The 27,638-nt window shown below is 47.7% G+C and overlaps 1 protein-coding gene across 1 annotated transcript; it reads left to right on the plus strand.

Annotated features, from left to right (window-relative positions):
* Positions 1-26,913, plus strand: PLEKHO2 (pleckstrin homology domain containing O2). The gene is made up of 6 exons (XM_066196001.1): positions 1-215; positions 4,685-4,837; positions 11,073-11,189; positions 18,076-18,180; positions 20,066-20,164; positions 22,474-26,913. Exons 1-6 carry the CDS (start codon positions 207-209, stop codon positions 23,698-23,700), a joined length of 1,710 nt encoding a protein of 569 aa, XP_066052098.1. The 5' UTR covers positions 1-206; the 3' UTR covers positions 23,701-26,913.
* The last annotated feature ends 725 nt before the right edge of the window (positions 26,914-27,638 follow it).

A 27,638-nucleotide genomic window follows, 5' to 3' on the forward strand; every position in this document is an offset into this window, starting at 1 on the left:
GCCTCCTCGCTGGCAGCGCCGGAGCCGCCGGAAACCCGGCGGTGCTGCTGCTGCTGCGGCGGCTCTGGCTTCCCGAGAAGTTGTTGCGGAGGGAGAGCGGCGGGGCCCGGGCCGGCACCCCCCGGCCCGCCCGGCATGACCGTCCGCCCGGAGCCCAGCGGGGCAGCGGGGCGGCGGCCGAGCCCCTGAGCGGGCGGCGAGGAGCCATGGAGCAAGTGAGTCCGGCAGGGAGCGGGACGGGGAGCGGGGCTGACCCCGGGACAGGGAGGGGGGACCCCGGGTCGTGCGGGAAAAGCGCCTGCCGGGGCAGGGGGACCGCACCCTCCACTTCGGGGTGTTTTCGGGTGTTCGCCGGCGCCGGGACATCCCGGCCCCGCGGCGCCCGGGGGACAGCGAAGGAGACCGCGGGGTGAGGGGCTCCCCATCACCAGCAGCCCCCGGAGCGGCTCGGGCAGAGCCTCGGCAGCGCATCCCCGCAGCCCTCGGGACGTTGGACCCGGCCGGGAGGGGCTGCCGGGCTCGGCCGGCGCTGGCGGAGCCGGGCTGGTTCCACGCGTGCTCGGGCCACCCCGAGTGACTGCCGCTGGGGTGTTGTCCTGCCCTGCTGGAGCCGGCTCTCGGTCAAATCGCCAGCTTGGACATGTCTACGCACCTCCAGCCTTCTCCACTTCTGTTCTGCTCCTCCTTTCTGTTTGGGACGGGTTTAACTCGGAGAAGGGCAGTGGTGCTGCTTCTGCACACGGTTTTCATGTCCATGGGATCAGACACCCCAATAATCCACCCCTGTGAGGACTGATTAAGACGCCACAAATTTGTTAGCAATTTAAACAGGTCGCTTTCTCCCCTCGTCTGGCCACGCAATTATTCCTGCTTCCTTTCCTTGGATGAGGTTTTGCTGCTCATGCACAAAGAAAGCTCCCGGTAGGACGGACTGCCGGAGGACTTCAGGCTCTGTCTGGTACATGCTATCCCTGTAGCTGTGGCTTGTCTCTCCCCCCTCACACCCCTTTATTTCAGCTCCCAACATTCTGTGGCAAGAATGAAAGCTCTTTTAAAACAGCAGGGAGACGGCAAAGCAGCCCAAGTTGGTAGTGACTGAGGGTTGTTATTATCCGCTGGCATCCATGAAATTAATCCACAGCAGAGAAACTGCTTCCAGCTGGCGGCTGCCGGCCAAAGGGGCTTCACACCTACCTCAGCACTGACTGACTGTCTCACGGGCTTCTCCTCTTTAGTGATACATGAATGCTCCAAGGATTGCTTGTAGAAGGGGTGTCACAGGCAGTTCCCCAAGTTCCACATGGATCTGAGCAGTTTGTTTCCAGTGAAATGAACTGTTCTGCACCAGCAGGCTGGGGAGGAGTGGAAGTGCCAACAGCAAGGTTTGGGGATGGAGGTTGTCTCCTGGGAGTTGTTCATCAGCACCTTGGTAGAAAGGAGTGTGTGATAAGTGAGATCCCTGATTGAAATGAAGTTAATGTAACTGGCTAAGGCACTTCTGTGCTCTGTGTAACTTTAAAAGCACCACTGTGATTCAACTCTTGGGGGTTTGTTTCGTTGGAAGACGTGAAGACTATGTGGGTTTGTGGGCCCATAAAACATAGGGCAGGGGAGGGGAGAAAAAACTGCCTAGTTGTTAAATAAAAAGCCATCCTGTCTGATTTGGGTTCTTTGCTGAGCTGCAAAATGTGAGGCTAAACCAGGCTGAAGGAGTGGAACTCGTGTTTCATTTCTAATGCCACCATAATATAAAATACAAAAATGGCTCCTATGGATTGTTTTTGGGAGCGATGCCTTTGGCATGAGCCAGCATTGGGATAACTTGGTTCTTCCTTCACTTACACTGGCTCACTTGGCTGATGTTGGGGGGCTTCTTCTCATGGAATTACCATAGGAATGAATCCAGCCCAAGAATATCCCAGGAAGGATATAGTAATATTTCTTGTAGAATGTTCATACATGGCTGAGTTAACAACATCAGCTCGTGTCATGCTCCCATTTTAATTGTGGAATTGCAGGCAGGGAACACAGGATGGACACAATCCCTGCTGCCAGTGCCCTTCCCTGGCCAACCTCCCCTTTCCAATTTGGGGCAGGGCTGGCATAAAAATAATCTGCAAAAATGTCAGGCACCATCTCTGAGACTCTTCTTGCTTTTGCAGGAACAAACTTCCCAGTTGAATCATCTGGTTTTTTATGTCCTTAAACTGCGGGTGAGGGATTACAGCACCTGTCCCCCCTTGTGGAATGTGCTGTGTACATGTGAGGGGGAAGCTGCTGACCCAGACCCCAGCAACTCAGCATTCCTCTGAGTTCTGGATCGCACCCGTCACATCTGCCTTGTAGCAGGGACTGGAGAAGGCAGCTCAGGTGACTCCTGTGCAGTGCAAGGGGCAGAGCTCTCCACTTGTGGCTGTTGTTACTCTCCATCTCACTGCACCTTCCCTCACCTTCCCTCTCCTGGGCTGCTCAGTTGGGGCTTGGAGTCACGGATCCTCTGTATGGATGCTCTCACGTGCTGGCACAGCAGGAAATCCTGCCTGGTATGGAAGATTCCCCATGCATGGCTCCTTTCAGGCAGAGATTCCAGCCAGGGCTCCTGAGTGATCTGGGGAGCTCCAAGGCAGCCCTTCAATGCCAAGGAGCAGAGGTGCAGTCACTGAAAGGCTGGAGAGCCAGACCTCAAACCAGCTCTGTCCTCACTGTGCAGAGGTGCTAACATGAGCCCCATATCTGCTGGGGAAGGCTGTTTTTCAGCAGAAGATGTTAGGTTCTGTGTCTTCACAGGGAGTACTGTTATTTTAAAACCAGAGTAGTTTTTGCTCTGCAGAGCAGAGCATGGATAGACATATTTACCACGTGACTTCAGCCTTTATGCCAGGTGGGGGAAAAAAAACAGCAAAAATTCACCTGCCAAGCAGAAAAAAAGCCTTAAAGAGTAAAGACATTTTAGCAGTTGTTGGTCTGGACTCGCTTGAATAAACTCTTAATACAGCTACATCCATGCACAAGTGCTACGAGGGAGGTTAAAGTCCATGCCCAATTATCTAAAAATGACATCAAAAGGGTTCTTGATCAGGAAACCAGCAGGTCTGTATTTGTGCAGGAATTGATGTTTGCTGAAGTCGCAGATCTCAACTGAATACAACTTCCTGGCAACCTAAAAAGTCAGGTTTAAAAAAAACCCACCCTACGCAGTCCCTCCATTTCCCGGAAAACTTTTTGATGCTCAGTCATCCTGTATTGTGGCCATTTCAGATGCATCTCAGTACAACTGAAATAACTTCTACAAAAGGCACCAATATTGTTACAGGTTTCAGCCCAATTTTCTTTTAGGTGAAACATTGTTTATATGATTTTCTTGTTCCCAGTTTGCACGCAAGCCTACCGGCAAAGCCCAGGCCCTTCCAGATCTTAGTGTAGGTCAGAATAAATGTGGGTGCATGGGGTGTTTAAGCTGTTTTTCTTCTTTTTATGGGTGCGAACCCCCACTTTGGAATAAGAGCTTACCCTGATGAAAGCTGCTGTCCAAGGGTGTGTTCAGTGGGAATTTGGTGCATGAAAACATTTGTTAGCAAGGCTCTCCTCCAAATTTTTGAAGCTCGTCCATACACACTTGCTCTGTCCTGGCTGTGGGAGTGTCCAGCTCTGACTCTGTTCCATGCACTTGGGATTTTCTCATGTTATGAAACAAGATGTCTGAGCTCCAGCTGGTCCAGTTTGTGCAGTGAGGGCCATTTTGGGATGTTTGGGGCTCTCCTGTCACACATGCTCTTTTTGTGTGCCTGCTGTTTGGGGCTCTCCTGTCACACAGGCTCTTTTTGTGTGCCTGCTCTCTGCAGCAGGATTGCTGCTATTACATGTGGGGACATAGAGGAAGCCGAGTCTGGGGGACAGTGGGGTCCCTGGGAGGGGACAACAGAGGTTGGAGGATTTGGGCTTGGGCCCTTCTGACAAATCACAAGGTTGGTGAAGTGATTGTGTAAGGGGATTTGGCTCAGTGAGGAATTCCCCTTGCCTTGCTCCAGGGAAAGAGGCTTATTGAGGGGGTCCGTGGGGTGTGGGGAGCAGCAGGGTGCTCTAAGGGAGGGGTACAGGAATCCTGCCTTTGCAAAGGCTCTTCCAGTGCACTGGAGAGGAGGAAAGCTTTCGTCTTTAACCTGCTGGGAGCATTTTAGTGTGGGTGTGGTGAAGCCCTGTCCCTCATGCCATGGATTTGCCCACAGGAATTGGTTTGGGGATGGTGACCGAGGATAGATGCCTAGAAGAGAAGCTTGCAAAAGTGGCCTTGGACTAAAATATGAATGTTGCTCCTGATGCCAGCAGAATCCATCATGCTGGGATTCATCAGAAAGCTGGAGGAGCAAAGAGAAGAGGAGGCTGCTCTTTTTCAAGGTGCACTTGGTGCACGAGTGAGCAAGGAGTACCTCCCCCAAGAGGGAAGCAGAGCCCCTGGGGGAGCAGAGGAGCAAGGTGGACTTGTTGCCATCCCCACACTGTCTCCAGGAATGGTTGGGGTCTGTGCCCACTTCCCAGTCCTATGGGAACTGGTTGAGTTTTTCTCTGGAAGATGCCAGTCTCCCGTTATGATGTGGTGCGGAGGGACCACATTTGGTGGGTGTCAAAATCTTCTCTGGGCTGGCTTTCTGATGATGGAAACTCCTTATGCCTTCTGTCCTTGCAGGATACAAAGGAAGAGGTCTCAGAGAAACCAAAGTGTGCTCCAACTGCAGAGAAATATGGCTGGATTAAAAAAAGCAGCGGCGGGATCCTGGGACTGTGGAAGGATCGTTACATCCAGCTACGGAAAACACAGCTCGTGGTCTATGAGGATGAGGTATGGTCACAGCTAATGGCCTTGAATGAGAGGCAGGAGCAGGCCCCTGGGGACACATGCATGTCCCTGTGTTTTTTACTCTTCCCTCCAGCCCATTCATTTTGAAAGGGCTTCTCCAGATATCTCCAGGAAGGGTAAACTCTGTAAAAGAGACGGCAGCTGCGTTTTAAATATATTATATATTATAAATATTTTAGCCACTGAATATTTTGACAGAGCCGTTGCCAAAATAAAAAAAAATGGGGGGCAGGACATCCTGTGAGAAGGTGATCGGAGTAAAGCTTTGGGCGGAAGCAGGATATGTGCAGTGAGGTTTTAGCTTTTGAAGGATAAAAGTTATTGTAGCAGGCTGGCTTCCCACCTGCCACTTGAGGGGATGGCAGGCAACCCTGCAGCTGTTTGGCATCCCTCGAGCAGCTCAAATTGTTGCCAGCCAGACTCTTCAGGGTTTCTTTTAGCTACTGAAGGATGCAGAGTGAGACTGTGAGTGCTTGCTGTCCTCTTTAAGAATGGACAGTCTGGATTTGGCTCATCTTTTCCCTTTACTTGAGCCAGTTCTGAGTGAAGGACCCCTGGGAGCCTTGTCCTGGACTTCCCTAGATAAACTGCATGCCTTAAGTTCATGGCCGCACTTAGAGCCGTTTCCAGACAAATGACGAAAAGGAGCCAAGCCAAATCTGTCCTGCATTTTCAGGCGAGAAGAATGAAAAGTGCAGGGCTGGTCCTGCCAGGATGCAAAGATGGCTTTATCCTGAGTCAAGCCCTTGTTCCTGGGCTGGAAGCAACTTCTGAAAGAGCAGAGTTTGCCCCAAAAGTTAGAAATTGCAGTGCAGAGCACAAGCTACAACCAAGAGAGGTTTGAGATGAGGGCTGGGTAGGTCTGGGCCTTGTGGTGGCTTGTGTGTGCAGCAGGGTGGGGTCCTGGTCTGCACAAGGACCACGTGCCTGTGAGGTGTCTGGTCCAAGAGGATCTGGGTCATGTGTGGGCATCAGGGTGATATAAAAGCAAAATCATGTAAAGCTTCATGTGCAGCGTGTCAAGGGAAGAAGAATGGGGAAATGTTTCAGCAGCTGCATTGCTGCTGTGGTTTCAGGAACAACAGGACTGACAGTGAGTTCAGTTCTCTTTTTTAAAGACATACTCTTGCCTAATAAAGAAGATTGCTTATAAACAATTTAGGTTAAAGGGTACTGCCTCTCCCCTTATGCTTAACACTTCTGCTCTTCCCAAATCCCAAAGCTTTCTGGTGTCATTTGTTCTTAGCTGAGAAATGTCATGAAAAGTGCAAGAATAGTGACAGGAGAAGTCAATGTCAGGTGATGAGCAGTTCAGAAGGCAGGAAAAGCAAGGGGGGGATTCTCTTACCTGGAGGGATGCAGCCTGGTCCTGCAAACTGTTCACTCTCTGTAGATCATTTCCCAGTGCCCGGGACACCTGTTGAGTCCAGCTGAAGCTTCAGGAACTTGAAGATTCAAAATCTATAAACATGACGTAGGGTTTTTTTTTAAAGGGCATGCCTTTAAAAATAAGATACATGGAGGCTCTCATTACCACAAGGGAAAAGGAGGCTTTTAAAGTAAGATTAATTTTCACAGACATTCAGAAGAAGGAAAAATCCCAATCATTTAAAGGGTTATTTTATTATCTCAACAAGGAAAATGGCATTTGTAACAACCAGGCATAATGTTTTCTGGTAGCCTGTGGATTGTGGTAACATCCTGTAATAAATTGCATCTGTAAGCTACAGTAGCTGCAAGGTCCCATTATTGTAAATAAGGGATCATGTTAATATCTATAGGCTATTAAACTGGCTTACAGTGAAGTCAGATGTCTTAGGAGAGGAAATTGCTGCAAAATTATCTGGTAGCACAATAGGATAACATGTGATTGTGCAGACTTACTACAGGGAAACCAAAGGAAATGGCAATTTTCTGCACTCAGGAGGGGTCTTGTTGCAAGAGAATTGAGGCAGTTCATGTTTATTACTGTATTTATCTTCCTTTAATGTGAGTCAGGGCAGTGTGGCTATCTCTATCTTACAAATGGGGAACTAAGTTTTTGAGATGGGAAGAGTTGATGTCTAAGCAGAGTCTGTGGTGCAGTTGTGCTATGGTGGTTTGCATTTCTGGAGTTCAAAGTGCCATTTTTCCCACTGGACCTTCTCCACATATCTGCTCTGTGTGACCCTGGAGAGGGACACAGCATTCCGGACCATCCTCAGGCCGAAACATTTACAAATGGGATTGTTCAGTGCTTGCTGAAAAAGAAAGGAGATAAAACCTCAGGCAACAGGAATAAAAGACATTTCTCCATATGTATCCTAAATTAGACATGGATGAGTTAAACGGGGTGTCAGCTTCCATGTGGGCAGACAGGTTTGGAGGCTGAGCATTTCAGATGGTCTGAGGCCCATCAGATTTCCAGGAACTGAGTAGTGCCCTGAACTCAGTGTGCTTTTCTCAGTCCCTCCCATGTCCAGTCCTTCACAAAGAGGTGCTAATGTTGCCTTTAGCAGTTGTTTCCGATGCGGGCCACCTTGCTGATGCAGTTGCATGAGCCTGGCTGCACTTGTAGCTGAGATTTAGGTGCAAAACAAGTGCAGAGGGGACGGCCAACACGAGATACAGACAAGAACATTGTACAATGTTGCTGGAAAGTGCAGTCTGAGCAGCGCACAAACACCGTATATCATCTGCAGTAGCAATCTCCGGAATGTGCTCCTGACGTGCCCTGGGACTGTGTTCCCCAAGTTGCATCTGCTAGTCACGCTTTGGGTTTGGTTTAAAGCAGAGCCACCTCCTGAAGGCAAATGGCAAATGCCGATTGTGTTACCTGGAGCAGATGGGGTGAAACTCATCGCACACGGCTTCAGGTTTCTTTCGGCGGATGGGGAATGAAGGGAGATGGATTTCTTGTTCTCTGCTGTGCCTCCATCTACAGCACCCTGCATCTGTACCCTCACCTAAATGAAGATGCAGTTAAGCAAGACGTTTGTATGTTACACCCCCAAATGTCAGGAAAGGAGGCACTGATGCAAATACAGGGTGCTCGGATCCCAAGAAGCTGCTGTGCAGGTCTGCACAGAGCCAAGCAGGTTATTTTCTAGTGGGGTTTCTTGTCTTCTTGTCTCTGCACATTCTTGTGAGAATAAAGAAATATACAGAGAGCGTCTGAAGACCAGGCAGTCCTATGTAGGATAGCTAGACAAATCAATATCATCACTTCATGGATTAGAAAGCATCTGTCTTGAATTTGGATTTTTTTTTTTTTACCCTCTAAACAGTGCAGCTAGTGCTTAGAGTTGTTTTCTTGTTGTTTTAGGGTTTCTTTGTGAGTGTATTATTTGATAGGGAAAAATCCTACTAGATTCTAGAGACCAGAGGATCCACTTGACATTCAACAGTTGGACACTTAACATCTGCATTTTTCCCCTGGTAAAGTGATAGTGAGGCATACCCAAAACTGATTTGTTAAAACACTTTGAGAGCCTCAAATAAAGAAATAAATTATTGTTTCAGGTCTAGACATTCTACACTGAATGGAGTGTGTGTCAGTGAAAAGGTTTTTGCTGGGAATTACACATTCATATAAATAAAAAATTCAGGGAGTCTTTTCCCCCTGCCTTTTTATAAACTTCATTAAGGAAGCTGTTTGCCAAGTGTAATTCTTTGGTTAAGCACATGCATTAATATGTCCTGGTGTTCAGTAATTTTCTTCCTAAGGGCCAAGCCAGCAGATACAGATATGTTTGTCACAGGATCTGCTCCACGAAGAGTTAATGGAATAGTTTTTCTGCATTAAATCATGAATGTAAGGATTCTGTACTAGGATTGAGCTTGTCCAGAACATGTGTCAGGGCAGGACTCTGGAAGTGACCTTGTCCCTGCATGGTGCTGTGTGTCCTCCAGGTCCCAGGAGGCTGAAGGGACCTGGGGACCTGCGTCAGGGTTTGGTCTTTCATTCTTTATCTTAGTGGTGCAGGACAGACATAAAGGATCTCTTTGTGACCCAGGTAGGCTCACAGAGAGGGGATGGCTGCTTGCCAAGGGTAAAACATAGACAAAAGCCCCATTCTGGTGCTCCCTGAACTCAGATGCTTTTCCTTTGCCTCATACATGGAGTTTTTATAATTCTCTGGCTGCTTTCTTCCCTGCTTTCCCTGAAGAGGATAACTCACTTGTGAAGTTCAGGTCCCTGAGATGAAGGACCCATAGCTTGAACAGTCAAGGTGTCTCTAAGAGACAGAATCCTGCATGTCCCCATCCTCTCTGCCCTTGTTCCCTGCCCAGGTCGCAGTCCCCAAAGCCTCCCCAGGGAGAAGGACAGGCAGCTGGAAGGCAAGAGGCAGTCTCACAGCAAAACCATGTCTCTCCACCCTGCCGAGTCCCCTTGTTCCCCAGCTTGGTGTTCCACAGCCTTTAGGAAGTGGAGCATGGCTTGCACGGGATCAGAGGAAGAGTTCCTGTCCAGGAGACAGGACGGATGGCATGGATGAGGAGGGTTACAGGGGCTCTGCCGGGGACAGAGCTGCTCTTGAGAGCAGGGAGGGTGGGCAGGAAGCTTGAGGCTGGTCTCTGCTCAGAGCGCTGCTGAGCTCTCTGCATCCTGAGCCCAGGGAAGGAGCTGGGAGCTGCACCGGCCGTGCGGCAGGGCTGTAATGTGGGCGGTCGTCCTCCGAAGGCCAGGATGAGATCACCCATCCCCGAGGCATGTATTCCTGACCTCACCCTTCTCTGTCATTTGTTGGCCGCGGAGGGGTTATTATTTCCATCCCTGTCCTTTTGCAGTGACATTGCGATACCAGGATTGCAGCAGGAGCCTTCAAAGGGCCCAGTAGCGTCAGCAGGATTTTATCGGCTGGGTTTTAGGTTTGGGCAGGATTAATCTCCTCCTCCTAGTATGCGTTTTCCCAGTTCACATTCACCTACTCAGTGTTAAATGAAATAAACAGTAATGTCATTAAAATAATAAACCTAAATTAGATCCAGACATCCCTCGGTGGCTCAGGACTTGCTCTGTGTACTGGCATCAGCTCTGCCGGGCCCCCATCCCCAGATAGGAGGGTTAAAAAAACTGTAACGCAGGCTGAGTTCTGCACAGCGACTTAAATGTCAAGTGGTAAAGGGAGGAAATTCCCCGCAGCCCACTTCCCTCTGAACTCTCCATTCCCTGCCTCCAGCCACGCAGCAGCTTCCTGGCTACGACATGTTTCCTCATCCCACACCCCCTTCTCCGCTGCAGGAATTGCTAAATACAAACTCATACGGGCACAAGGAGCTGCCTTGGGAGCAGAGCCTGAGCTTGGGGTGGTTATGGCCAGTGATTTTAATTCAGGATGGTACTGGAGAGGTTTGTGAGCAATGCTGACTGTAGCACTTCATTGGCAAGAGGTGCTCTGAGATTCTCACTGCTCATTTGTGCTTAGCAAAAGGGAACTTTGGTCTCTGCTGGGCTACTGAGACATGAAGAATATTATCTGCCCAACGTTACGCTGCGATTCCTATTAGGGATGGTGCTCTGCAGCTGAACTGAGCCACGCACCACGTGTGGAATTTTAGTTATGTTACTGGGAGAAATGAGCCAAGATCGTGGCCGGCAGTCATCAGTGGAGATACTCCAGAGATAAATATTCCCCACTGAGATGCTGGCCCAGACAGTTTTGCTGGCTGTACAGGGCTGTATTTCCAATCCTAAGCGTTTTGACAGCTCAGAGCGTGTCTGCAAGAGGACTGTGTCCATCACACATGGCTCCTGCTGACCTTTGTGATGTGAGCACCAGTCTGCCCCAGCTCAGTGTGGTAGCGGGGCTCCCCTCTTATCCCTGCTCTGGCTCAGGCTTCCTGAGGGGGCTGCTTGGGCCATTCTGATGCTTGTGTCGTCTTCCCTGTAAAAAAGTAGAAACACATCTTCGCCTTTCATTGTGGGATGGAGATAGTGTCACTTCTGGCTGCAGATCCCTGGATGAGGCCAACAGCAACGGCAGAAGCTGGTGTTACTGTCCCCAGCCTGTTATTTGCTCAGCCACTGTGGACCACTAGGCCTGTAGCTTAAAGACCAGGGTGTTTTCTTAATGAGATGCCAGTCTGATTTATGGGGCTTTCTGTTTTCATGCAGGTTATTTTTAAGGCAGAAGAGCCTTTAGACAGTTGCAAAGGGGAGAAATGCAGAATTTGATGGTCTATGATTGATTTCAATGTCTCCTATTCATAATAATGTTTCATTCCCTCTCTGCAGGATGAGCAGAAGTGCATAGAAACGGTGGAACTGGAGAGTTATGACAAGTGCCAGGAGCTGCGTGCACTACTAAAAAGGAAAAATCGTTTCATTTTAATCCGCTCCCCGGGTAAGAAGGTAGGATTGCCTTTCTCATCACCCTCGAGTCTGCTAACTCCAAAGTGAGTTCCAGCCAGCTGTGCCCAGAGCAGATGAAAAGCTCTGAGACTGAGCTCCTTGGCAGCTGGGAGAAATGACCTGTAACTGTGAATGGTTTACAGTGTGCAAGAAGGAAAGCCACTGTGATATAGATTTTTATCTTGTCATGGGGAAAGGGTCTTCCCGAGGCTCGACTTTTTCCTCTTGATTTTTTTTCCTGCCTTAACATTTTCGTTCTTGCAATACTTCCCTAAGATGTGGAGATTGATCATTCCCTATGGTTCCTACATGTCCTCCAAACAGCTGTGGATGCTGCATCTTTGCCCAAGTTCCGATGAAATCAATAATTCTGATCCTTGTACCGAGACAGTTTGTGGAGTCAGAACCATTGATCTGAGAAACTCCAGTACAAAGATACTTGCAGCCAAACAGTTCCTAGGAGAAAAGATTTATTTTGCAGAATTCGTGAAACCCTACATCTGTAGCTTCCTGCACAGCATCTGGTTGGATCCAGAAGCTAAAAACTAAGCTGGCATTGCAAAGAGACTACATATCCATCTGAGCACTGGGTGTATGCAAGGACATCCTGCTTTACTTCCTGTCTATATTCATTATCAGTACACATCTTTGGACGTTCTCCTTAGCTCCTACTTGCATGCTATCCCTTTCAGCATCTTTGTGGGCTAGAATTCTTCATTGTTGCTTTGGGGTATCACACTTCGCCTTCTAATTTCAATATGGGTTTTTTTGGCCTCAGAGTTCTTACTAGATTTCCCCGTGCAAATCTGTGAAGTTGTGTGGGACAAAACACATTCATTTCCATGAGAACAAGAACAGGCAAAAATACCAACTTGCTGCATTCCCCCATCTCCATTTTGTTTAAATAAATGGAGATTGTTTAGTCCTTGTTGTCACTGTTGCTTATTCTTTCACTCCAGTCACTTAGTGTTTACTCATATAATAAGACCCCAGCTGAGTTGAGAGCACTATTGTGCTAAACTTCATTCAAGACAACAAAACAAGGACTTCCCTACCCCAAATCCTGGGCTAGTGAGCTCCAGCAGAGTGTTGGAGCACAGAACACATTAGGAAGGAATTCTTCCCTGCAAGGATGGTGAGGCCCTGGCACAGATTGCCCAGAGAAGCTGTGGCTGCCCCATCCCTGAAAGTGTCCGGGGTCAGGCTGGATGGGGCTTGGAGCAACCCGGGATAGTGGAAGGTATCCCTGCCCATGGCAGGAGGGGTGGAACTAGATGTTTTTTGAGGTCTCTTCCAACCCAGATGATTCTAGGATTCTGTGATTCTAAGTGTACGCCTATTCCCAGGGAGGCCAATAATACCGTGTGTGCTCAGGGATGGGCAGCACAGAAGGAAGAGGTATTATCTGCAAGTATGTTACTGAGAGAGAATTGTGTAATAGCTGCATATGTCTCTGCACTGCTCCATGAATCAATACAGGGTGTGAGATCTGTTCCTAAACCTTTCATTTCTTGCTATGAGAAAAATATGCCCAAACTGTGCCCAAAAGGGTAACTTCATCTTTTTGGCATGCTGGCAAGTTTACAGCTACCCTGTTTTTCATGCTACTGATTCAATGGAGACCTAGATAGAGGCTACTTTTCATAAGGCTCTTTTGGTGAAAGGAAGGGCTTTTATAAATGAAAAGTTCCCTGTTTGTAGCTCCCCTCCCGCCCTTCTTTTGGCTAGGAATCTGGTGAGGGTGTTGACACACAACATACTTTGGCAGATGTTAGCACAGGCTTCAATTAGGAGGCCAACGTACACAACTGTCCTCCTTCTGTTTTGAAATCGCAGCTGTGGCGATATATATCAGTTAAACATTTTCCATGTGAGAGGCTTGCTGCCATCCCCAGTTTAAAATCACCTTGTGAGCCAGCTTTGCCAAGTCCTGCCACATCTTGCTAGGGTGGTTGTTTTTTTTTTTCACCCTCTCTCCTGAGCATTATCCTGAGGAATGAGTTCGAGGGACTTAGGAATAAGGTAGGAAAGGCCATTTCTGTTTCAGTGCACAAATCTTGAATACGGGGAACCCAGTTTAATTGTAGGGGAATCCCAGTTTAAATCTTGGATTGGGATATTTTTGAGTAGGGATGAATCAGTCAGTTAAAACTACTCTGCTCTGCAGCTGAAGTTGTACCTGAATAAATAAGTTGTCCTGCTAAATGCTGCTTGTTGATGAATGTACCCCAGATTCTGCTTGGCCTGTTCACAAGGATGACATTTTTGTTAAGCTGTGACAATATGAGCATGTCACACGCCTGCACTGGTATGGAACTGAAAGAAAGCACTGCTCCCAGAGCTTCAATTCTTCAGTGAAGGAGCTGGCAGTGTGCAAAAGAATTCTGCTTAGAAATCTCAAATGCTTCATTCCATCCACAGCAATTAAATGAAAACTTTTGGATGCAGAGAGCTGGGCTTCTAAGAAAGGGCAGCAGCCTTCGCCCGGAGACTTTAGAATGTACTATTCACAATGCAAAAAAACAGTGTAAATGATGTTTGGTGTAAACTCTGAAAATTAGTGAGATTGGCGTAAGTCTGGTGTTCAGTGGATCTGAAAAGCTTCAGGGAAGAATTACTATTAGGAAAAGGGTGGTAGTAAGGAAAGAGTCCACCAGGAAGTCCTGCAGTGCCCCACACATCCTCGCACCTGTGGTCAGGGATGGAAACCTCCATTGCTTATTTTTCCCTCCATCAATTTTTGAGGTACCTGGAACTGCCTTCACCAGGGGCCCAGCCTGGAAGCTGCAGTAGAATGCCTTGAGGCTTGGGGGAGTCTGCTCCTGGGGTCTTCCAGTCTGGAAGAGATGCTGCATTATTCCCAGGGATGATGTAGCTCTTGGTTCAGCTACAAACAACCACCAGAATCCTCTGACAGTCATCTCATAGAAACATGGAATGGTTTGGGTTGAAAGGGACCTTGAAGATCACTTAGTTCCAACCTCCCTGTCATAGGCAGGGAGTCCCTTGTCTTCTCCTTTCCCCTTCATAATATAACCTGAAAAAGTCATATAGAGGAAGGCAGGAAATGACCTCCCATCTGGCAGATAGACTTTGCTGCACTCATGCTAGTTGAAGATGTTACTGACCCAGCTCTGCTTCAGCTTCTGCTGGAGGTGACCACCCTGTACCAAAAGTTAGCAGAAGGGAACACATCCCTCCCAGCTGTTGACAGGCAATTCACAGTCCAGTTCAGCCCAGCCCCACCAGGCTTTGCACTGAAACAGATAAGGACCAAGCACAGGTTTGTGTCACTACCTCTGCAGCAGATCTGCAGAATTGCTTAGTAAAGAAGTGTTGATAAGAGTCTTAAACTGCAGCTACACAGCTCTCCAGAGCTTGTCTGTTATATCACTTAGCACAGGTACAACAGACTGACCCCAGCAACACTTCTCTTTCCTGGAAAGCAGGCTCAGCATTGCCATGAGACTGTCAGTGCTGGAGAAGACTGATGTCTCAGGGAGGACAAGGAGCAATGAGGGAGCCAGTGCCCGCTGCCGTCACGGACAGTGATCCGTGTGGGAGCTCTCGTTGCCTGACATCTCAGCAATGATTCAGCAGGAGCTGACCGCCTGTGCTGTGCTCTGAGTAACTGTCAGTAAATTGCGTAGCCTGCATTCATGACTTACAATGGTCACTAGGTTTGGCCATGACAGCTTTTCCTGGCACACCAGCCTGTTGTTTATGGCATGACTCAGTCTCAGCTGGCTTAGCAAGAAGGAGTGCAAATGTGTTATCCTGCTCGCTGCCCTCTCATATTGGTGTCACTGACTCTCTGCCTTAAATTCCTGCTGGAGAGCAGACCCTGCTTAATGTTTTGTAAAACATACCCATCTATACAGATGCATCTGCTGGTATCTGTAAATACTCAAATGAGTGAAGATAGACACAAGAGAAATTCACTTGTTTCTTGTTTGTTGAGGGCTTGGGAGTCTCAGAGTACTGTGCAGAGTCTCAGTGACAGGCAGGACTGAGACCAACTTCTTCCTGTCTCTCCTCTGCTGCTTCCTGCTTTACAGAGAGCTCCTATCCCGGTTGAGCTTCCTTTCCCCAGCGCTTTGGCCGAGGACAGGAGCCGCAGATGGATGCAGACAGACCAGGGACTGCAAGGCAGCAAAGAAGCGGTGGCTGGCAGCAGCCTGAGCACGAACCTCGGAGCCCCAGCAGCCTGACTCTGCCTTAGTGTCTGTGGGTGTGTTATAAAAAGAAGAGAAAAAATTTCTAAGATACCTGGGAGGAACCTGCCCCTCTATGTCACAGCCCCAGGGAGCTGTGCAAGCAGGGAGCAGGGCTGCAGCAACATGAGGCTGGCACTGCCCACACTGCCCCGTGGGTCCTGCCGTGCTGCTCATCCTCCCTCGCCCAGCTCCCTTCTGCTGCCACCATGAGTCCCTTTCTCTCACCATCCACTGGATCTGTATTGGATGGCAAAGGGTTGCATGCCAGAGGGACATCTCAGCTTCTCATTAACGAGGAACCACCCCCCTGAGGTTCACTCTGCTCCGCCACAGAGTTGCTGACACCAGTGCTTAGTCACAGTCTGGGAGGCTTTATTTGGAATGAGGCACAGAAAGTGGCATTGGAAGAGGAAGCTTGAAGTGAAGCAGGAATCCTTCCCCTGGACAACATGTACGGAGATTTCTAAACCCTGGTGCAGGCTGCCAGATCTTTGCCAGGCAGTGCAGCAGCTCAGCTGCTCACAAGTAGAGCTTTCTCATAAGCTTTTATAATCACAATGCTTTGGGGCAAAATCGTTTCCAAACAAAAAAAAGTTTTTAAGCGCACGCAAAACCAGGCCAGCTCGGACTAAAACAAAATCTGGCCGTCGCTCTGTTTTGGAGCCTTGCCTTCCCTTAAATTCCCTGGTTAGAGTGGCCCTTCTGCATCCCAGACAAAGGGCTCTTTTTCCAGAGGGCTGTGTGTCGGGCCCTAACCTCCCCTCTGAGTTCTCAGGAAGGCAGTGGTCCTGTCACCTTATGTGCAAACTAATTGAATAAAGACTCTTTCCCCAAATTACTCCTTAACTCCCTGCTTGCCATAGTGGGTGTGAATGTCTGGCACTTGGCAGCTGTGATGTAAATCCATGGCATTGACACGAGAAATAAATACAGAAAGGAAGAACAGTTGGTTTCTAACAGCAAGAGTGGGTGTAAGGAGATCAGACTTTAGTTCTGCAGAATTTCTGATGGTCCCTTCAGAAGTTGCTGAGACCCAGAACAGTTGCTGCTTTGTTGTGCCATGAACAGGGAGCTGCTAAGAACACTCGACTGTCAGTCACCATTAGCTTTGTCCCCTCATTTAATATAGTCCCCGTTTTATATAGACAGTGCTGTGGTTTTGGAATGTGGGGCCTCATTTACCAAAAGGCTGAGGCTACAACTGCTCTTGAAGGCAATGGGAAAGTGCAGAGTACCTATAGGATGTTAAATACCCCCCCAAAAAACTGTTCCAGGCAAAACCCCCAGAGGCTGTGTTTTGAGCAAGCCTCTCTGTAGCTCACTTCTCCACCTGTAAGAGGTGGATAATTTCAGTTGCTCTGAAAAGGAATTTGTGAATCCCCCTAGATATTGTAGTGATAAGCAGGAAAGAAAAAAGACTGCCAGGGGAATCAGTAATTATGTTTTCAGGGCAAGGCTGGAGCAGAGTAAAATCAATAAGACATATTGACCCAGGAGGATAAAACACATGATGGAATAACTCAGTAAGAAGTGCCACCCTGTTGTTAGGGATGGTGCTAGGAGGAGCACACACAGCAGGCAGACATCCCTACAGCCCGGAAACACTGGGAGTGTCTGACTTTTAAGTGCTTCGTTTTGCAATGCTGCTGATATCCTTTAGCGCAGGAATATTCCTGTGTGCCTGTGCAGTGTGGATTAGGGCACCACATGGAGCTGCTTGGATCCCAGCTGGTCTGCCATGGAGCCACCTGTAAAGTGAAGATGATATTTCTCTCACCTGAAGTGTACTCTGGGGCAAAGCTCCATAATACTGGTGAGGTGCTCAGAGAAAACAGCAGTGAATTAAATAGCACCCTGCCTACTGTCCCTGCTGTGGGCAAGAAGAGATTGGAAACACTGAGCAAAGCCATGGGGCTGTCCTGGAGGAAGGGAAGAGCTGGCTGGCTGGAGGACAGGCCATGCAATCACCCATCACCCACCCATCCTGTGACCCATACTTCTTCCCAGTTCTCTCTTATATGGCCAGCTCTTCCCTTCTTCTTGGGGAAGCTCTTCAGACCCCAGAGAATGCTGCCTGTCTGCAGCATTCACTGCTGGATTTCATTTGCAAACAGAAAAAGATATGATGAATTTTTGCGCTTATATTGCCCTTATGCCTCATCATGTCTGTGCCCAGCTGGGTCAGGGTTAGAGCAGCCAATGTCAGTGCCCCACATTCCTGTATCAGTTCTGTTCTGCAAGGCCACAGGAACAGGGAAGCAGGCAGAGCCCACTGCATGCAGCCTTTCTGTTCCTTGTATTCTGGGGGAAGTGGGAGATGAGAGTATTTTACTCCATCTGAAGCAGCCAGTGTTACTTGGACTTTCAGTATGACACTATGCAGTGTGATTATTTGCTGTACAACTCACTGATGCTCCAAGATTCCAAATGTTTTGCCAAAGGAAGAAACTTACTTTTTTACTACTTTAGTAGTTACCAAAATAAAACTACAACAAAAAGCTGTCCAGCATTACAAAGTCCTGTTCATGGGAACTATGCCAAAGTACAAAGGAATCTGTAGTTTAAACACAGGCTAGAACTGGATGTTATATAGAAACTGAAGTGATTCAGAGGTACCTCTGGCCTTGACAAGGAATGCTCAGGCAAAAATTCTCTCTCTGCTCTTGCAGGTTCATGATATCAAATTTCAAGCTCCAACTTTGGAAGAAAAGGAATCGTGGATAAAAGCTCTTAATGAAGGGATCAATAGAGGCAAAAACAAAGTATTTGATGAGGTAAGAGAAACAGTTTTCAAACTCCTGTGTTTCTGTGTCCTCATCCATGGTTCCTTTAGCTAAAACTAGAACTTGCCTGTTCTCCCCATTCTTCTTGCATGTCAACCATTGTCCAAGGAAAGAGAAAGCTGGTGTGCAAGGTAGGGCAGGTTCCTTCCCTTCAGAGCTTGGGATCAGAGGATTTCTGGAAGTTCCCCTCTCCCAATGGAAGTGCCTGGTGCAGAGAAGCAGCTGGAATGCTGAGTTGTGTAGAGCTGGGATGCAGCCTGGAGGGACTCATCTTCCCTACACTGCCATGATCTTCAGCACCAAGCAGCCAGGAAATGCAGGTACTTGGTTAGGATATAGCCCAGTCTTCAGGACTGGAAAAGTCTGAAGTGACTCAGTCCACCAGCTATTCCGCCTGCAGTCTGGCGAGAAGTCTGGTGGAAAGTTACTCCATGGCCCTGGCCAAACCTGCCTGCCTCTCAGCTGGCCCCAGCACACCTGCACTTTCAAATTCTCCTCCCATCCTGCTGCACAGAGGGGAGGATGAAAATTACACAACCTAGAGCCTGTTTAACCTTGCCCTGCTCCCTCTTAGTTTGTAAATCAACCCTGAGCTAAATCAAAGGAGCAGCATCTCTTCTGCAGTTCCTTCAGTAACTGAAAGGAAATTAACAAAACCACGACCATGGAAATGACACAAGAAAAACTAGTAGGGTAAGGAGAGACAAAGCAATCAGCAAGTTCTGTTTAGCAAAGGAAACCAAAGAAATGAGTAAAAGTTTTGAAGAAAGGGCTAACTGGTGTAGATACAGTGCTAGAGGTGTAAACTCTGAGAGGTTGGGCTTTGCTTTTATTCAGCAGAGGGCAAAAGCATGTGGGTACAGTGGGCAGTGAACTCTGCACACCCTTCAGCAGCACAGCAAGGTGGGATCTCAGATCACCTCCCTGCCCTGTGGTGTGGGGTTGTCCTCCTTACAGAGGGAGCCAGCCTCTAATTCCCATTCATTCCAGTAAGGATCAAACCTCAGATTTAAAGTGTTTCCACACAGGCCAGGCACAGGCCAATGGGTCAAGCCCTCAGCTAGCTTGGATTATCTCTTCTCCCCTGAAGGAGCTTTAAAAACCGCTCTGCCATACCAGCCGTTTTTATGTTTAAATCCCAATTTCACCCTTGCCAGCGTTCCTATTGTACAAACTTGTGGTACCAAGGACACACAGATGTTTCAGTGTCCCTGGTCACTGGTGCTGCCCCTCCATGGGGAGCAGATTGCAGCCCTTGGCCATCACAGTGTCGGTGGATGGTCATAGAGCCAGCACAGAGAAATACCTGTCAGGGCACTGGGACCTCCCTCCTTAGGAGTGTGAGCATTGGATTTCTTGTCTGATTCCAGGAAATAAATTTGTTAATTCAGCTGGAGCTGCAATTAATCCAGGTCACTGCTCACACCTTCTCCTCAGCATCCTGCAGTCATTAGGGCTGTGGAAGGGAAGGGCTGTAACAAAGTGCTGCTGATACAGTTCACAGTCAGGTCACAGTTATTAATGAGCTTTCACCTCTAAGATGGAAACAGCAGTTTTGGTGCTGTGTTCTGCCACATGCGAGAGCTGGTCCAAGCACAGGGTGCAGTGAGGACAAAGCTCCTTGTGTCCTTTTTTCCCTGCCTCTTGGGTGGAGAGAAGTTTAGCCATTGCAAACCTCTGAGACCTTAAACATCCATCACATACATGCAGGGCTTTGCAGGCAGGCTGTAATTGAGCTCTGAGGTAAAGACTAGAGGTGAAATATTCTTCAAATGCTTCAACATTTCATGTGTGACAGTGACAACTTTACAGACATATCATGAGAAATTAATGACCCTCTTCCTTTTTTGTTTCCCTCCTCTTCCCCCTGTTAAAGGTGAAAGTAGATGAGAGCCTTTCCTTGGACCACGTGACTCGGGACAGGGTGAAGGTGTCCCACGGACGTCGGCCACCCACGAGAAGTCACCTGAAGGAGGTAAGTGCACTCTGTTGGAGTGAGCCATCCCACCAGCTAGCATCGCTGAGAGCTGCTCCTTCCATTCAGGGACCAAACCCCAGGGGAAACCCCACGTATAGACAGCCCAGAGAAATCTGACAAGGGAAACAACTTTCTGCAGGGAAAACTGTGCCAGCCCCTCTCTAATGAAGCTCCAGGTTCCCATAGATCTCTAACTGCTGCAGCATGTTACCATATATTTAGCCTTTCATAACTCATAAGCTGCTTCACCATCTGGTCAGAGCCATTAGAGTTTCATTTTCACCAGAAGAGACCGAAGCACCTGTATTTATTTCCAAAGATGTGACAATTTTGTAGCCACAGTGGTCTAAAGGTAGAAGAACTGCATGGTCCACAGGGAGAAACTTTATTTTTACTAAGCTAACCAGAGAAAATAGACAAGCTTTCAAGCTTACAGGCCCTTCCCTAGGTCTGAAACAGAATACATTATTCTCCTAGGCACTTTTATAGACTAACCTGTCTACTTCTAACTGATTTTTCTGGGTCTGTCACTTAAAAAAAAAAAAGAAAAAGAAAAAAACACAAATCTGCATTTCATTTCCAGGGGAGAGGTTCTTACTAATGTTTGATTCCTGTGATTTATGAAAAAGTTTCTCCAGACAGATTGATATTTTAGCAGAGCATTAATCGCAAGCAAGGAAGGTTTTTAAATCAAACCTTCTTTCTTCAGACTTCCAAGACTCTGACTTATGTGCCTGCCCAACACTCAGATGACCCTTGTGCAGAAAATGAGATACCTTGGGACTTTTTACTTTGCATAGTAATGGAGGGAGAGTGTTCTCCTAGAGAAATGCATGAGAATGAATCATAGATTCTCATCCTCCAGAAAACCGCAGAAGAAAACATGACAAAAGTCACAGCAACAATGAACTGTGGATTCTGTTGCCTAATATGGGTTCAGTAAGGTGGGGAGCCCTTCCCTAGGCACTAAAAACATCTCTCTTCCCTGCTCAGATCACTGTTTTCACGAGATACGTCCGAGGTTAATACCTCTTAGACTTCTCGCCCTCAGCCAAAATCAGGGGAAACTGGCTTACAAATTTAGCAGCACGAATGAGGGGATAGAGCCTGCAGAAAGATGTGTATCATGGCTGCTGGCTTCAAATTCATGAAGGAAGTGGCATGAATATGGATTTTCAGTGTTAAAAGCAGGCCAGGTGAGGATGGGTTAGGGCCAAGCTGCCAGGATACAGCTTGCCTCTGTCTCTCTGGTGGGCTGGAAAGGCAAAGAGAGGCTTTAACTCAATTCTCTGCACTACAGGAGCCTGGCCCTGGCTGCAGCTATGCCTTCGTGTGGTTTCGGGTTCCCTCACACAGGAACTGTCACCATGGTTCTCCCTGTGGGCCACTGAGCTTACACACTGCAATGTCTTTGTTAAGTCCATCCTTTTTAGGAAAATCTCCCTACTAGTGAGATTTGCACACAGCCTGTGGTCTGAAGGAGGTTTAACCTGCTGAGGCTTGGCCCTGGTCAGGTTGGGATGACATCAAGTTAGAGGAAGCAAGCAGAAGGCAACAGGATTACAATCCCTGGCCATGCAATCTTAAGATCCACTTGGTTTATGACAAGCTCAAAAGCAGAAAAGTGAGCCTTTGGGGATGCACATTGTAAAGGAAGGGGGTAGAGGGGTCCCACTACCACAGGACAAAGAATAAAAAGGCAGAGCTTAACACTAGCACCCACAGGAAAACCAAGAAATTAGGTTACTGTGGAACAGGCTTTAAGACATTCTTTTCAAAGGAAGTAGTAAAACAAGTTCTGTGCTTTTCTTAGAATCAAGGGCTGCTTTGGCTTGGAGGGATCTTAAAAATCATCTGCAAGGGCAAAGAACCTTTCACTAGGCCAGGTTAGTCAGAGCCGCTTCCAGCCTGGCCTTGAACACTCCAGGGATGGGGAGTGCACAGTTTCTTTGGGTAACCTGTGCCAGGGCATAACCAACCGTACAGTGAAGAATTTCTTCTGAATATCTAAGCTAAACCTTCAACCTTTCAACCTAAGGCCATTCCCCCTTGTCCTGTCACTCCATGGTCCTGTGAAAAATCCCTCTCCAGCTCTCTTGGAAGCCCCCTTTAGGCACTGGAAGGGGCTTTAAGGTCTCCCTGAAGCCTTCTCTTCTCCTGGCTGAACAGCCCCAACTCTCTCAGCTTGAAGCAGCAACCCCTTGCTTGCCATGCTGGTTGCGAGGGTTTTGCACTTTAACTTGAAGTTAAAGGATGAAACACAGGATCAGTGATAGATATTGAAAACTTTCTCTCTTCTTTTTCAGGCTGCTAAGTGTACATCGGATGGTATCCTGCGACTGGATCTGGATATAGTAGACAATGGACCACCAACCTTTGATTCCACTGTCAGTGAAAGTGACAATGAACCACCTCAAAAAGAAACTCCAAAGCCCCCTATGCCACCAACAAAACCCACTGGCACGAAAGAAAACCAGGAGGCAGAGAACAGTGTTCCTGACCAGGAACATAAAAAACCTCTTTCTCCTCCACTGCCTCCAGATAAGAAGCTTAAGCAAGGCATCACATCAAAGGACAGTGTAAATGCCAAGGAAGAGGACTCTGTAAGTCCAGAGGAGAACATGGAAGAATCCCAAGTACCAAGTGAGGAGAACAAGGAGAACCTCATTGAGGTCAGCAACAGAGTTATATCAAAAGCTCCAATTCCACTTCCTAAGAGTGTGCCAGACAAGCTGAAAGTAGCTTGGGACCAACCAACCATTGAACCTATAAAGACAGAAGACTTGGAATCATCAGGAGATGATGGCAAAGACAACCTGGCTGAGATCGCTGCTGCAGATGTTTCAAAGCCTCCTGTTCCTGCTAAGGTTTTGCCAGAGAAAATGCTTGCCACAGTAAACTCCAGCCACGGTGACCTGGAAGCTGGGGGCTGGGAAGAGCAGGAATCTGGCAGCTCCAAGCCCCCAGTGAATGGGATCACAGCCAGCGAGGTAGCAGAGTTCACATCCCCGACAGCTGAAACAGAAGAAGGAAATGGGAGGACCGAGAAGGAAGAGCAAACTTCAGCAGAAGAGACAGAGACTTCCTTAGCTACAGAAACAGACCATGAGAGTGTAAAAGCAACTATTGAGAAGAAAGATTCTACAGAAAACACTTCAGGTCTCAAACTTCGCTGTTCTTCCCTGGGAGACTTGCTCTCTGATTCCAAAAATAAACAGAGAGCACTTCCAGGACAAGGTTTCCCAAAGGATTCCCATCAATGCTTAGCTAAAATGGAGGAGAAAGTTGCTAATGAAAGGGAAAAAGCAGAAAAGCTTCTGCAGAAGGTTTTGCGTGAAGGGTTGGCCCAGGAGGGGAATGGACCCCCAGTGATGGCAGAGACGTTGCTCAATGAGGCAGTAGAACAGCTTCGGCAAGCTTCACAAGTTTTGCAAGAAATTAAAGGTCTTGGAGAACTGAAAAAAGAAGGAGCACAGAAACAGAAAGAAAAGCAAAAGGATCTAGTGACTCTTTATAGGAGAAGTGCTCCCTGACACGCTGTGCAGAGACTTCTTTCCCAAAATCAAAGCTAACATTTGCATTTATGATTTGTACCATTGCTAGGCCAGTGTTTAAAGATGGTGTTCTGCTGTGCACACATCATGTTTGTGGGACAGAATTGAGCTTTCAGTTATAGAATCTTTCTTTCTTCATGTTGTACATACCAGTCTGGTTCTAATCCTCTTAGCACAGCAGAAGGTTACAGGACAGTGAACAGTTTCAAAAATGTGAATGCTCTTTAAGGATTCGGTCCAAAGTCCTTTCAATGGATCAGGCCTTAAAAATTACTGGCAATCAGACCAAGCCAGAATTTCTGAAAGGAGTAGAATGGCTATTCTAGCAAGAGCCCCTGTCTCTCTGTATTTACAGACAAGCAAATACCAGATTACACTGGCACCTACCTGGTTTTCCCAGTTAAATCATTTAAGGATAAATGTAGCCAGTGTTTGTTCACTTGCTGGCACCATTTCCCAGACCACCTGGCCCAGTGACATCTAGGAATGTAAAGACAAACAGTTTAATCTTCTCCAAAGATACTTATAAAACCACATCCACAGTTAAAAAGTGACCTCACACAGAGGCAAACCAAACTGGCCAATTCCTGACTCCAAGCAGTGTCCCTGATGTGGAGCAGCTGTATGAAGGCACTTTGAGGCTGGCTGTGCAGTGCTTTAGGTGTGCTAAGCACTGTGCGAGTGAACACAAGTCTCAAAGCATCATTGCCAGGCAAGTATGGATTGTTCCTCTTTCATTGATAGGGAAATTGAGATTACACTTGTCCTGTGAACGTGTCTTCTACCAGGACAACATGTTTATTATTGAGGACCATACCTATCTGATAACACTGAATCTCCTCAGTGTTGTTAGGAACAAATGGTCAGGCATTTGGAGAACTTGTGTCCAGGAGATCCCCAGGAGCTTCCTAGGAGAGCTGTCACAAAGAAGTCTTGGGGATGTGTGCTCGCTTAGTGTTGTCTTGGGATGTAACTGACAGGAGCATGCACATCAGGCAGTGGGTCTGGATGAGATCCCCCTTCCCACTGAACATGTCTCTACCTGCTGTGTCCTGGCCTGCCTGAGAGCCATGGTTTGGCCCAGATCTCTCTAATTGACACACATGGAGGGAAAGGCATTTGCACACGAAACTTTGGGGCTGGTCCCAATGGCTTAAGTATATGAAAATAAAAATACATTGCGATGGAAGGGTCTGAGGAAGGCATTGCAGAAGGCTCCAGCACAATTCCCCTGTCCATCACAGTTCCTGTGGTCTCCAGTGATTACAGCAGTGGCAAAATCGTGTCTTTGCACTGCTACTGTATAGCTCCATACCCGGGCTGGGTCCTCTCTTTTATTCTCTATAGTTGCTTGAGGAGAGTAGTGCGACATCCCAGAGGGCTTCACCTTTGCTTGAGCCAAGCTCTGGAAGCACGGAAAATGGCAATCTCCCCAGTCTGGTTTTGAGAAGTGACACGCTACCTAAACTCTTTACTCTTGTTTGCCAGCACTTTGTTCTTAGCTCATCCATTTCTTTTTTTCCTGGTTTCCCAGGTCCCACAAGTCTGCAGGGGGCTGCAAACACCACCCACAGCAGCAGTAAAGTTTCATCTGAGCCTCCTCTTAGGCTAGGCATAGGTACTTCAGGTCTGAGCACAAAGATTGGCTTTGGGCTTCCAAATTCCCTGGTTTCTACCAGATGGAGCCAGCAAGTCAGATAGTGACCATAACTGATGCTTCTTCCTCTTTTGATTAAATTAACCTTGGTTTTGGTAATGAGTCCCCCTCTCAGGAAATCCATAGATGTGTGTTCACTTGTTATTCTGTCACATGCAAAGTTTTGCATGGTCAAACACTCAGGACTCAAGTGCCGAAAAGCTTTGCTTTGGGACAAGAAGTTTCCAACGACCTAAGCCCTCCCCAGGGCACACAGCCTGGAGCAGACTATGGACCTGTGCCATTTACAGCTGTGGGTTCAATATGAACTGTGGGTCATATTCACCTTTCCAGACACACTTAGGACAAGGGCTAAGAACACAGACAATATTCAGTGCCTATCTGCTATCTAAATGTATTTTTCTGCATGTGCACTTTTGTTTACCGAACACTGTGTGGTATGAATGTGAGCTGTCAGAACCTGGTGTGCACTGGAAGTTGAGGGACATCAGCTCCAGAGAACAGGCAGGCTTTTGCAAGATGCAGTTCTATAACAATGGATAGATGGGGGAAAACCCAGTTCACACTAACAGGAGTATACACAAACCAGGGCAAACTCTGCATACAGGTTCATATCCCAAAACTGAAGTCAATCCTAAACTTCAGGACAGGGAAATCAAAGCCTGGCACTGAAATCCAGGAGAATGACAACAGCTTATGGGGTAGTTCAGTCCTCTAACTTATACACAAATGCTTTTGCTCTCCCCAGTGTTTTCTTGTGGCAGTGTGTTCTGTGGATACTCGTCTGGCAAAGCACTGGTGCAAATACCCAGACATCCCTCTCTGTTACAGCCAAACCTGCAGGATGTGCTTATATTTTACTGTATATTTTTATATTATACTCAATATTCTAGTGAATCAATGTCTGACATTTTACTGAATAGCCATCAGTAGGAATCCTAACAGATAAATACTCTCTACCTGTTAGGAAGTGGGCAAATTAAATCATTTTACAACCTACAGCTAATGACTGTATATGCCATACTAACAGATCTTACTAGATTTGTATTATGTCTTGTAAATAGGTATAACTTAAGTGGAATCTCTGTATCACCCAGTAACTTTACTGCTGCAAATGCTATGTTAGAGACTCTTGGTTTTAACTATTTTTTCTAATAGGTTTAGCAGTTTCATCCTAAAACATCCAGCCTTCTATGGCAACTCCCATCTTCAGTGTACATCCTGCCACCATGCACTTTTTTTTTTTTTAATCTTCCTTTAAACATGCATTTAAACTTGCATTTAATTCCTGGCTGCACTAAGGCTTGGGAGTTTTGTGCCTGAAAACCCTCTGGGCTTGGAGTGCTGGAGTGTGAGTCTGTGTTTTGGGCTGTGCCACCAGTTTACATGTCTGTGACAGGAAGGAAGTGAGTTTGCAAGTGTGCAAGTGTGGATGACGATCTGAAAAGCAGCTGCTGCAGCCCGTGGAAAGGCAGCACTTTGTCTCCTGCTTGTAAAGAGCTTTGAGATTTGGCAATAAAACCTCCTTTTAAAAATCTGCTGTTTCAGAGTAATTTTGTCCTAAAGTGGAGCAAGGAAATGCCACCAGAAGCAGCACATTGAGGCTTTGCTCTGGAGAACGGAACACTGCACAGGCTGTGGCCAGGCTGAGGTGAGCTTGGTGTTGTGCTAACCACAAGACAGGAGGAAGGAGGAACGCTGGGGGCTGCAGCTGGCACAGAGCTGGAGCATCTGCTATGCACAGGGCAGTTCCTGGCTCATCCATGCCTGCCAGCTTGGCTGCCCTGGACAAAAAGCATGACTGAGGCCAGGATTTCCTTCTGGAAAGCAGTGGGAAGCATCACCTCACCAAGTGCAGTCTCCAGCAGAGCTGGCTGGGCTGCTCTTAACGCCTTTGTGTGGACTTGCTGGTGTCTACAGAACGTGGAGCCCACTCAGCGCTGGTTCCCTTGGTGGTGAGCCACACCAGAGCCTTGTTCCTCTGCCCAGGTGCCAGGAAGCTGCAGCACAAGAAGGGGGTGGTATCACAGTGCTTCCCTTCTGCAATAACAGGTCAGAAATTGGTCAAAAGTAGGTAGGAAGTAAGTTCAAAAGTTACAAGGAAGCAGGGAAAAGACTGCAAGTATACGTGCCATCCTGTTGCACAATAAGAACGTTCATTTGGCTAAAAAAAATTGGTTAGCAAACCCTCTAACCCCTTGTTGGGAAGGGGGCTGTTCCTCAAAGGAACCTCCAAAACACAGGGTGATTTCTACAGATA

Source organism: Chamaea fasciata, unplaced genomic scaffold (assembly GCF_029207755.1).
Source record: "Chamaea fasciata isolate MVZ Bird 193981 ecotype frontalis unplaced genomic scaffold, bChaFas1.0.hap1 SCAF_14, whole genome shotgun sequence".
In the NCBI taxonomy this organism is placed as follows: domain Eukaryota; kingdom Metazoa; phylum Chordata; class Aves; order Passeriformes; family Sylviidae; genus Chamaea; species Chamaea fasciata.

Bases quoted from the DNA above. Each gene is read 5' to 3' on its own strand.
- PLEKHO2 (XM_066196001.1), top strand. The intron at 4,838-11,072 runs GTATGGTCACAG...CCCTCTCTGCAG, and splicing joins TCGTGGTCTATGAGGATGAG to GATGAGCAGAAGTGCATAGA. The intron at 11,190-18,075 runs GTAGGATTGCCT...CTGCTCTTGCAG, and splicing joins TCCGCTCCCCGGGTAAGAAG to GTTCATGATATCAAATTTCA.